Here is a 12744-nt window from a genome sequence, read left to right as displayed (position 1 = left end):
TGAGGAGGTCCCCGATCACCTGACCACCATTCCTCCCCCCTCATTAGAGGTGGAGGAAGAATTTGAGTGGAATTACCCTTGAGAATTAACCTGACTCCTGCCCCTGCAAACCCCTCCAGAGTGAAGCCCTGACCACCACCCCGTCATGGCAGATCCTGGCCAGGACCCCATCTCTCGATCTCTCGCAGTCCTGTCGTGTACTGTGTTCTATCGTGTCCCCTGTTTGATGCCTACCTTGCAAAAATCGTAATTAAATTAGTGTTGCTGAATTTCAATTTTGATCTACACTGTCAGGAAAAAAAGTACTAATTGATACCTTTGAGGGTATGATTACTTATCACTGGGGTTGTATCCTCAACCGTATCTAAGCTTGTGCGTGCCTCAGAGGCTGAGTCCGCATTCACTGTAACTCAGCTTGGGCAGTTGTATTGGGTTCCAGAAAAGTAGGATTGAGTCAGAGGCTGCAAGAGAATGTTAGAGGTAGTGAAGCTAATATACCCGAGCCAAATGGCAGTTTAACCCTGACCGGGGAAATAAACCCAATCTACCGGAAACATACTGAAGTTAGCAAAGTCAGACAGTCAAGAAGTAATCAAAACACAGCATATTAACAATTAATGCAAGAACACATCCATTTAACCAAATATAACACCAATCTAATTCTAACATGTGGTCACAAATTCCTAAACTATACCATCAAGTCAGAAACGATACAAAAATTATACAATTACATACCTCAGCTGAGTGGACACAGGGTAACTGCAGGAAATATCTGATTACAGATGTAGATTCACGCAGCACTATGTGGGAGCTCTGATTACAGAGTGTCTCCCTTTGCTACTCTGGAGCTCTTCCTTAAGTATTCCAAACCAAGTGACGGAATGTCTGTGAAGACTACATTTCCTGACCAAATATTATGATTGATTATTTATTACCTTCTTCCAGTCGTCAGTAGTCCAATGGCGGTGTTTCATGGCCCAGGCAAGCCTCTTTGTCTTATTCTGACGTCTTAACAATGCTTCCCTTGCAGCACCTCGTCCTGTCAAACCTGCAGCTCGAAGTCTTCTCTTCACAGTTGAGACTGAGACTTGCTTACTATGACCACTATTAAGCTGTGCTTGAAGCTGTGATCCTGTGAGCCGCCGATCACGCAAGCTGTTAACTCTCAGAAAGTTGTCGTCTGATGCAGTTGTGGCTTCATGTCTGCCAGACCTCTTCCTGTCAGAGTTTGCCCCAGTTTCTCAGTGCCTTTTGATGGTGAAGGAAACTGTACTCACTGACACCTTGACTTTCTTTGCAATTTCTCTGTAGGAAAGACCTACACCTTTAAGTGTTATGATGGTCTGTCTCTCTTCCTTTGTTAATTGCCACTACTTTCTGCAGGTACAATACCGTTCAACTGATGCTCACGGGGGTTTGGTACCACAGTGTGTTCCAACACAGCTTTCATGCAGACAGAGGGGGCTGTAAGTAATCCAGAAAAGTTGGAACACCTGTGGGAATTAGTAGCACCAGCTTTCAAGGCTTGATCAACCCCCATTACTGCAGAACAGCTTTACATTGTTAACCCATTTTGTGTTCCCTGAAAAAGGCCTTTCTGTATCATTCTGAAATGTACATTATTTTTCAGTTTTGGGCAACCTTACCTTTTTTTAACCTCTGGTAGTTACCACTTCCTTTTGTACCATTTCAAGCTATTCATTGGACTTGAACGACTTGAATTGCAATAAATAACTGAAAAAATTGCGGTGTTCTAAAACTTTTGACCGATAGTGTACGTATAACTCCTCTCTCTAATGTAAGTTGCCTTGAAAAAAAAAACATCAGGAAAAGACTGAAATTAGTGACCAGGAAATCAGTGTAATGTGTTTATTTTTAATTTATTTAGTGTTAGTAACATTGCATTTGAAACCAATATACAAAAGTAGTTTCAGACAAATTATTTTTACTGTTCCACAATTAAAATGTCTTACTGCACATGTGTATTAATGCACACAGGTCTGCTAGAAAATATCTCTTGTCAGGCAACATTTGTTAATTTTAGTTTTACTTAGCTGCAGCAATGTTAAAACTACACACTCAATACATTAGGGTAATAATAAGCTCACATATTGTAACAAAGTACTGCAGGACTGTAACAAAACCACAGAAACAAGATCCCACCCGAAAGTGTTGATATGCCATTGATATGCACAAGAACCCTTTGAGAAGACTTTTGTAATTGTAACTGTATTCATTTTACAATGGCATCAATTTCAGGCATAAGGCTTCAGGGTGTTGGAATAACATAGTAACCTGCAGTTTTTGGTTTACAGTTACAGGTGGAATAGTAACATGTTTCACCCGAATTTGGTTTGTGACGCATTTGTGTGTCCTGTTACTGTATCTGTGGTGTTGTCATCCACTTTCCCTACTACACGATGGGAAAGCTAGCTAGGTTGGCGATGCCACAGGAGTTGTTGCGGTTCCGTGCCATTAAGATGTAGCCATTGTTTCCCCACCTTTCGCTCCAACTGTGTAAAAGAGAGACGGTCAGAATCAGGGCAGTTACAGCTCACCAGTAAATAAAAAACTATTAAAACTTAAATCAATCAGAAAACCTGGAAAGTAACTTCAAAGTTACAGATGGTTAAGATGTGAATTCTGGAGTTTGTTGATGCCTATGACATTTGAATAGGAAGCAGGTAAATGCATGCATGAATTATAACTAGATGTCCATAATCAATCTAAAAATTGTTTTGAATCCAATGCATGGAGTCATCTCCTCAATAATCTTAATTAAATCAAATCGCCTTGGGACTAACGATTTACACCCCTACTGATTAGAGATTCTGGGTGCTGTTATGTTGAAAGTAATGAATTTTGCACCTTGAATCCTCTAATCAAGTTATTTCAGCACTACGTTGATTCTTACAGTACAACAACAAAATGAACTGTTATTAATTGTTTAATCTGCTTTTAGCCTGAGAAGGAAATGACATCTAGATGCAGGCTCACCTGTTCTTCACAATCCAGTACTTTTTGCCCCTCTTGGTGACTCCATAACCCACAAGCAGCACCGCGTGGTTGATGTCGTCCTTGTTGCAGTTGCGGTCGTAGTACACCCCTAAGCAGCGGGCAGGGAGAATCTTAACTAGCATACACGGACTCTAGTTTGTTTCACCACATTAAATTAATCATTTCCCACTGCTAACGCAAAGTATTCTGCTAGTGACTGGTTGTAATAGTATCTAGTATTGCACACCAGTAATGAATATTGCACACCAACAATGCATATACTACTTATGCAGGTGCATTTAATTGATCCCCATGGAGAGAATAATGATAATAATAATAGTAATTATTATTATTATTATTATTATTGCGTACAACAGGTTTAACAACCACACAACAGTTACACAATAAATACTACAGTATATGCATACAATAGATAAATAGATACAAAAATATAGGTAAATGCAGGGCTGTGTAGAGACTGCCTGTGGGGCAGAGGGGGTCCCCCTCCACTGAGTCACCTACTGAGGGGGCACCCCCCCCCCCCCCCAGCCCCAAACCCCCTGACATGGCCCTGGTTGAATGTACTAAATGTATTATAATAAATAAAACCTGGAAGCACAGTTTGATAAGATTACTGAGCAGTTTAATCAGAGTATTTGTTATTTTAAAGAAATGGACTAGACCAAGTTTCAGAACAGTGGTGTCTTACCTCTCCTGTAGAACAAGAAGCTGTATTGGGTGGCATCTATGCCGATAGACACGGGCCCCACCTTGGCCACGGCAGCCTGCAGTGCCAGCTCGCTTCCTTCCTTGATCTCCCGGTAGCCGCGGCAGGTGGCTGCCCGGCCGGCCGGCGTATAGGCACACTGTCCCTCCTGAGGGAGAGAGCCTGTCAATCTGGAATGCTGCAATGACCCAGATATGCAGAGAGCCCAACCAAAAAGAACAGCGCTGAAAAAAGAGAGGCTAAGTGGGAGTGGAGAGTGACATTGCACTTTTGTTCCATCACCATTACTGAAACTGAGAGTAGTGTTGTGTGTTATACCAAAGTTATGGGCTTTCTGGATACTCCAGTTATCCAAAAACCTTCAGGTAGGCGATTTGCACATCTCTAAATTGCCCATACTGTATGTGTGAGTGTATGCCTATGTGTGCCCTGTGAATGACTGGCATCCTATCCAGGGAGTTCCCCTGTCTTGTGCTGATTGGGATAGACTGTAATGGGTGAATGACTGGAAGATGAACACATGTTTATATCAAGACCCTGTATTAGGTAGGATAAAATGTTTTTCAAATATAAGACATTGGTTACATATGTTGAACAGTGAGTTCTCTGTTACATGCCCGTACCTACCACTGAGGACACCAAGGTCAAGTCCTCCGTATTTTTTCTGCAACTCCACGATCCATTATGGAGCACACCTAGAATGGGCTATGGCCCTGTTCTGTAGTTATCTATGGGGCGATGCCCTCCATATTTATGTGCATATATATGTTTAGTTTTTGTTGTCATACTGTAGAAGAGCTTGGTTCTGTGTTTATAAAGTCAATAATAAAAATTAATTATCATCTGGACCCATGACTTCGAACCCTACCTGTCCCACATAAGGATAAGCTTCCTCAGACTCAATGCCTTGGTTCTCCTTGATGTATTCAAATGCGTTGGTCATGTAGCCTCCTCCACAGCCGCTGTTCTCAGTCACACAATCCACCAGGTTTTGGGGGCTGAGAGACACAAGCTGCCCTGTCGTCTTCATAAGCTGACCCTCAAGAGCTCCGGCTGTGCTGAAGGCCCAGCAGGAGCCGCAAGAGCCCTGGATTAGGGGAATTAAATCCAGCATCAGCATGCACCACACACCTTTGTCCACCAAGGGGCAGGCTTGCATGTAAGAATCTTTTTTTTTTCTGGTATAGTTTATGAAAAAGGGTTGTAAAAATATTTTTAAATGTTACTAATTGATCGTAATGTTTTGAACAAACAAATGTTAATCGTGAGAATATACACCATCTTAAATAAATATTTTAAATATTACAATAGCAAAACAAATCATTTATCTTTGTCAATCAACTACTCTTACTGGTGCAGCCAATTAAAACCAAACTACAATGATGTAGCAGTAATTTAGATTAAATGCCCTGCATCTGGAAACAATCTCTTCCTCTCTCAGTGAAGGACAGATGGTGTTCGTATTTGGATCATATTAAAGACTACTTACATTGACTGGGATTTTGACAATTACGCAAAATAAATATACTTATGCTTTTGTAGTACTTATTACTATACTTGGTTACTGAGACATTTTAATATATCAAAGCCAATGCACAAGCATTTAACTTATTAGTACTATACTTGGTTATTGAAACATTTTGATATATGAACACCAATACACAAGCGTTTCAGAGAAAACACAGCTCAGAAAATGTATGTTTTTAAGTTATTGTCAGACACACTCACATACACAGAAGCGTAATGCTAACAAATGTATCGATGCTACTTCAGTGCCTGACCTGGTCCTTGACTGAAGTGACGTAACCAAGCTTGCGGTAATCGATGGCTTTCGGCAGCTTTCTCAGGTCAGTGTCAGGGGTAAAAGTGTTGTTGCTGTTCCTGACAGGTGGGACCAACAGGCCTGTCATCTTCTCTGTCACTTCTTCAGGGGTCTGAGAGGAGCACCAGGAGACAGTAAGGCATTGTGGCTGTTCCTGTCAGCTCTACACAGCTAAAATGCTCCCCAGAATACTAACAGCATGACCCTCAACAATAGCACCTTAGTTGTGGTAAAAATGCCTTTTTTCTTATTCAAAGCTGTGCTCAAAGTATACACATGAAATAAGAGGCACTGTTATTTGCAAATCACTAGCTACTTTAAGATGCAAACAACACATTAAGTAATTAATAAAATATTCTTGATCAATGGGATGACCTCCAAGCCGCAGTCTGAACCATATTGATAAAAAAAAATCTTCAAGACACTGAAACAGCTTAACAGAGAAGCGTCTGGCTGCGTCCTGCAGGAGGGCAGCTCTATCGTAAAGTGAAAAGCCACATCTACTGTACATATTACACATCATCCAGCAGAAGTGTGAGCCCAAGCAAAGTCGCAGAACAGAAGAATTATAGTGATATCTGAGTGAATCCTGGTCATCATATAGGTGACAGAAAACAAACAAACAGAAAAGGTACTGTAGACAGTCTTAAAACATTTAAATACAGTCCTGATGAGTACTGTGTGACCGGTCATGCACCACATAATGACCTTTCAGTCAATGACGGGCTGCATATGAAATGGTGGACCTATAAGATTTTGATAATTTTATCAAAGATTAATAATAATTTATAATAATACTGTACTTGATAATAATGATAAACCATAATAAAGTAATAATAATAAAAAACAACTATGTTACTGGTTTATGTACTTTTCATTGTAATTCTATAGTGTACTTTGTCCTTATTAAAAAGGAAAAGGTTTACTGTAAAACAATATGCCGTGTAACAGATAAGGTACACTCTATGATGTTCACACAATGACAAATGGCAAAGTGCTTCTTGAGAATGTAAGTGTGATATGCATAAATCAAGCATAGCAAAGTACTTCTTGAATGGATGGCATGAATGCCAGATTTGTGAGGTGGTGTACGATAGGCCAGCTTGGATCTGGACTGGGTTGGACATCCAACCTCGCCTTCCTATAGGTTGCAGCGAGACATACTTGGCTTGACCTACAGATTTAGCTGAGTAAGCATAGGTCTTATTGGATGACTGTAAAGAGCATTTCATACAGGTAGAGCTGACGGCTATCAGAACTGGCTAGAAATTAAATGCAGTGAGTACAGCAAAGGACATCTCTTTACCATGTCGCCGAAGTGGTTCATGCCCAGTTCGTAGGAGTGCATGCCCAGCTCATATTCCTTGTTGTGGGTGTTGATCAGCTGTAAGTTCTTCTCCCAGATAGCCCTTCGGATTGGCTCCTCGTCCTGGCGGGTTACAAGACAGTGTGCCACCTGCTATTCGTACCATAACTCACTAGATATTACACTGAGACAACAAATGAAAAGGTCTTTTATATGTCATTTGCACAAGTGCAGGCACATTGGAAGGCATGTCTTTGCATATCCCATCTTGCTGCAGGTTATGAGAGAGATGTAAGCTGAATTGTGACCCTACAATGGCACCTTTCTGTACCTGAAATGTAACTGTTACATATACTTACTGACATACCTTATTCAGCTCGACATAGAAGGGAAACAAACTTTTCTTAAAGAATTGAAGCCTATTTGGTTCACAGAGATGGGTCCATTTAGAAAGAGCATACCTACCAGGCCATTGTACTCTTTCCGGTGCATGACCTTCCAGTTCTGCCACTGTGCATCCATAGACAGCTCCTCAGAGGATGCGGCCAGTGCAGAGACCAGCAGCAGCAGGAGAAATACATTTACACACAGCAGCATGCTGGGAAAAAACCACACAAGGCATGGACACGTGTCACGTGGTAACTAGTACACATTTTGTTCATCAAGCACAAAAAAATGCACCTGGCTTTCTGAGTGAAAAGCTTTAACATACTTTGTTAATAATCCATAATAATTTGTTAATAATCTTTTTTTGTAAAGTTAAAACGCAACGCATAGTTTATTTAATGCGCTCCTACACCAGCAAGTGTAATAAAACTCGTTCTTCTATTAGATTTTCAATACCCTCCTCGAGTTTCTACAAAGACACTTATAACCTGAAGCTAAAGCGCTCCTCTGACGGTTCGATTTACAGAACGATTTTCTTGTAAAGTACGGTATGATATGAATAACGGCCGCTTACATGTTAACGATACATTGAGTGTTCATCCTTTTACTCCTGAATGGATTTTAAAGAAGTAGGCTTCTTTCGACCAATTATCCAGTTATAGTAATGTCTTTAATTCACATCTCTACTATTTGTAATTTATTAATATTGCAACCTAGTACACAGCAATAAAAAAAAAAAATTCGCAAGAATAATTACCATGTACTGCAGGTACCTCTATAAAATGCAGACCGAGCATGAAAATGAATGAAACAGAAAAATGCTTACCTTTCCAGTTTTGGTACAGCTTCTGTGGAATAGAGAGGAATGCTTTGCTTCTGTGAATCGGGGTCAGAGTGATCCTTCCATATATACCTCAAGTTTTGAGGAAGTAAACTGAGACATCGGGAAATATTTTACGGGAAGTGGCGGTCTATCCATATGGAGCTGATTACCGCGTTTAACTAAAACAGCAGGCTTATTGCGTAGTCCTTGATGTGATTTGTTAAGTATGCAAGTTTTGTACTTGGTTATACAATTAAAAAACATTAAAACATAAAAAAAAAAATATGATTGTTGCTTTTTATTATTCCCATACCGTCTTATAAAACTACTGAAAATTTTCAGGGTAACACTTTACGGGGCACAAAATAATATAATGTAATCTTATACTATTACTTATGTATTAATTAACCACAAACTCAGTTTTGGTTACATACTGATCCCATGTTAATTCATCATGAATGAATCGTGACGCATCTTTTATATCAAGCAATTACTACATTTGTTGTTGTATTTATTAATTCTGTAAACCTTTGTGAACTACTGAAGAAACTACCGAAGGAAGTCATAAATAAGTTAAATATTTATCTCATATTTGTTCATCATTAATGAATCATGATGCATCTTTATTTGTTCATAATGTGTACTTCAGCAGTAATTTTGTTACTAAGTATTTTTGCCCCATGAAGCACAGTGTGGCCCATTTCCGCATTAATAGTCCTTCAAGCTACAACAGCAGCACTAAGCCCGTCACACACCCACTGAAACTGCAGGCTTCTCTGAGACCAAATCGAATGTTACAAATCAATGCATTGTGACAGGTTCAATCGACCTTAAAGGAGGCCCATCTCACTGGGTTGTAGTACTGCACACTATCTATCTATCTATTTGCAGAATCTCCTGTACTACAAGCACACTATAAGTATTATGATCTCAAAATATTAAAATTCTTTTTGTATTATGCATGGCAAACAAGACACAAAGCAGAATGTCTAGCAGCCCTTTTCTCCTTCAGATTTTCTCTGACCTATGAACAGACATTGTCTGCACAAGTTAAATACAGATGATCTGGAGTCTTTTATGCTGTTTTGAGGACTACGGACATTTAAGCCAGGATGTTTTAGAGGTTTATTTATGAGCATCACGTTTACATATCTCCCTTATCAGAGCCACATACCGCCCATGACATATGGGGCTAATTTTATGCTTGGGTACCTGATTAAGGGAGGCCCCCCAGTTGGGCCTCAGCACACTTCCCCATCTTACTCATCTGCCACAGTCCCACGGCCATGTGTCAGCACTCAAGAGTATCTATAATCCGGTCGCGTGGTGCAGAGATATATATGACCTGCAATGATGAAGTCATCCGTGCTAATGTGTGCGTGTAAACCCTCCAAAAACAGCCAAGACATAATGGAATTATCGAGTGATGGTGCATACATTGGTGCATATATAAATAACGTCACGTCAAGTCAGATGGGCTGTGTTATACCGTACACTCTCATAAAAAAGGGCGAAAATTTGTATCTTTGCATGTCCCTGGGGCTGTACCCTTGTAATTGTACTTTTTATGGTACAGAAATGGACACTGAGAAATCCCAAAAGTTCATTTCTGAACCTTAAAAGGTGCAATTACCTACAGCTAAGGGTGCAATTTGCAGAACCTTGAGGGTGCAGCCCTAATGACAAGCACAGGTACGAATTTTTACCTTTTTTTTCTGAGAGTGTACAGTGGCGTGAATTATCGTTCCCCTAGGACCATTTTGCAACATAAAGAGATCTTATGCAAAGAGAAGGTTTTCACAACCTCTAAATGTGCAAAAACACACAACAGTGCCAAACAGCAGAGCTGGACACAAATGTTTATATACATTGTGCATTATGTATGTAAACAATAATAAATAATGCAGAAGCATGAAAGGCAGAATAAATATAGCACTAGCTGACTAACTAGAAATAGATAAGAGAAGTCAATTTGTTCCTAAAACTATTTGTTGGTAATATTTTGAAAGTTCTTGAGCAATTTGAAACTGGATGTTTTAAAATATCCCCCTTGCAAAGAATGAACAATGAAAAATGTATGGCCTATCCAAAACAGTGACCACATATTTCTTAGAAATATTCCAAGCAATAAAATCAATCAATTTAACAATTTGTGTTGCATACTGATATTTATTAAACTGCTGTTTAAACTGTGCATTAACACCTAACCAGAGGAATACAGTACTGGAAACGTTTGCCATGCTACTGGAGTCCAAATCTGATACCCAGCGGAGCGCGTCCCCTATACCCAACCGAGCGCGTCCCCTAAACCAAGCCGAGCGCGTCCCCTATACCCAGCCGAGCGCATCCCCTATACCCAGCAGAGCTCGTCCCCTATACCCAGCCGAGCGCATCCCCTATACCCAGCCGAGCACGTCCCCTATACCCAGCTGAGCGCATCCCCTAAACCAAGCCAAGCGTGTGCCCTATACCCAGCAGAGCTTGTCCCCTATACCCAGCCGAGCGCGTCCCCTATACCCAGCCGAACGCTTCCCCTATACCCAGCCGAGCGCGTCCCCTAAACCAAGCCTAGCGCGTCCCCTATACCCAGCAGAGCGCGTCCCCTATACCCAGCCGAACGCTTCCCCTAAACCAAGCCAAGCGTGTGCTCTATACCCAGCCGAGCACGTCCTCTAAACCAAGTCGAGCGCATCCCCTATACCCAGCCCAGCGCTTCGCCTATACCCAGCGGAGCGCGTCCCCTATACCCAGCCGAGCGCATCCCCTAAACCAAGCCGAGCGCGTCCCCTATACCCAGCCGAGCGCTTCCCCTATACCCAGCCGTGCGCGTCCCCTAAACCAAGCCAAGCGCGTCCCCTATACCCAGCAGAGCGCGTCCCCTATACCCAGCCAAACTTGTCCCCTATACCCAGCCGAGCAGGTCCCCTATACCCAGCGGAGCGCGTCCCCTATACCCAGCCAAGCTTGTCCCCTATACCCAGACGAGCACGTCCCCTATACCCAGCGGAGCGCGTCCCCTATACCCAGCCGAGCGTGTCCCCTATACCCAGCCGAGCGTGTCCCCTAAACCAAGCCGAGCGCGTCCCCTATACCCAGCCGAGCGCGTCTCCTATACCCAGCTGAGCGCGTCCCCTATACCCAGCCGAGCGTGTCCCCTATACCCAGCCGAGCACGTCCCCTATACCCAGCCGAGCGCGTCCCCTAAACCAAGCCAAGCGTGTCCCCTATACCCAGCGGAGCGCGTCCCCTATACCCAGCGGAGCGCGTCCCCTAAACCAAGCCAAGCGTGTCCCCTATACCCAGCCGAGTGTTTCCCCTATACCCAGCCAAGCTCACCTGTACCCTGCTGCACCTGAATATTGTAATCACATGCTCCTAATTAGTCACACATGTACACACCCTTTTCCTTCTTCTCAGCTTTTCTGAGGGGTTCTGTGTTTTTTGCCACTACTGTTCTCCTGGTCTGTCTGTCCACTGACCTGTTCCTGTTTATTGATTTCTGATTTTGGATATTGTTTACAATACTATTGTACTTTCTGTTTACAGGCCAGTTCCTGTTACTGACTGTGTTTAGACTGCATCTTAGACTCTGTTTTCCTTTCTAATTTTGATCCCTCCTTCCTGGATTTTGACTAAGATTGTGGCCTGTGAAAGATCATTGCTCTGCACTTGGATCCAGTCTCCACATCATTACAATTTCTCTCTTTATAGCAGAAATTACCTAGCAAAATAGGACACATTTAATAAATACAGTTCATTATATGAGCAGCAGCTATTGTGTATAAACAGGCATGGGGCAGTTAAATTAAACTTGATGGGATAAATGATGCTTTACGGTAAACTTCAGAATTACCTATGATAGCTACCACAGAAGGCCAGAGTGAGCCAGGACTGTAGGATATACTGGACCAAAGACAGGGGACACCCTGGACTGGATGCCAGTCCGAATCAGGGTGCGATCACTAATAATGGACAATCTAGTGACACCAAAACTTAAAGCCACGCTACATTGGTCATAGCCTATGTGCGTCACTGCATCTAACAGTAGTAAGCACTGTATTTACTGTTCATTGTATTCATTAGTTTTAAGTTTTCAGCACACAATATTTATTATTATGTTGTATATTTTACCATATTTGTATGTTGTATGTTTGCCTTTTTCCAATATTTGAATCATTTTGCTGCTGTTGGGGGACTTTGCACACAAGTTTTAGATTTGGTGTGACGCCAGATTGACTGACCATATGTTTTGGGTGCAGAAGGTAGTTGGTCTACCAGATGGAAACCTGGGAAACAGTAGGAGAACATAGACACGATGCAGCTCATGGACGGTGACTTGGTGGCACCTCACATCTCCTGGGTCAGAGAGCTCTGCGTTTGTCATGGCAGTCTGGTTCCATCTTCTGGAAATCCAGCAGTGACCTCTCTTTCTGAGGGGTGCAGAGTGCAGCTCACCGGACAGTGTTTCTGCATCCGGGCCTCGGGGACCCCTAGACGGTTCAAGTGGGAGGGAGCAAAAATGTCGACTGTCTGGCAGAGAGCTCAGAGGGGGGCAGACATGGACCGTGTGAGCAGGTTAAGGAATACTGAGTTAAGACACTTTGTCTGTGAGCAGAAGGTCGCCGGCAGACTGGTTCCCTCCACCGCACGACGGCTGGCCCTGTGCTTCAACTCCCAGGTTT

At 42.3% G+C, this 12744-nt stretch overlaps 1 protein-coding gene across 1 annotated transcript; it reads right to left on the bottom strand.

Annotated features, from left to right (window-relative positions):
- Positions 1-1855: 1855 nt before the first annotated feature.
- On the bottom strand, positions 1856-8243 carry LOC111838383 (cathepsin K-like). The gene is made up of 8 exons (XM_072716113.1): positions 8066-8243; positions 7318-7450; positions 6853-6975; positions 5506-5658; positions 4593-4811; positions 3707-3872; positions 2998-3106; positions 1856-2513 (listed from the first exon to the last, which is right to left on the bottom strand). Exons 2-8 carry the CDS (start codon positions 7447-7449, stop codon positions 2414-2416), a joined length of 1002 nt encoding a protein of 333 aa, XP_072572214.1. The 5' UTR covers position 7450; positions 8066-8243; the 3' UTR covers positions 1856-2413.
- Between the last annotated feature and the right edge of the window lie 4501 nt (positions 8244-12744).

The sequence above is a fragment of the Paramormyrops kingsleyae genome, chromosome 9 (genome assembly GCF_048594095.1).
Source record: "Paramormyrops kingsleyae isolate MSU_618 chromosome 9, PKINGS_0.4, whole genome shotgun sequence".
Taxonomy (NCBI): domain Eukaryota; kingdom Metazoa; phylum Chordata; class Actinopteri; order Osteoglossiformes; family Mormyridae; genus Paramormyrops; species Paramormyrops kingsleyae.
The sequence above is the reverse complement of the archived record's forward strand: the minus strand, read 5'-3'. Positions and strand labels throughout refer to the sequence as shown.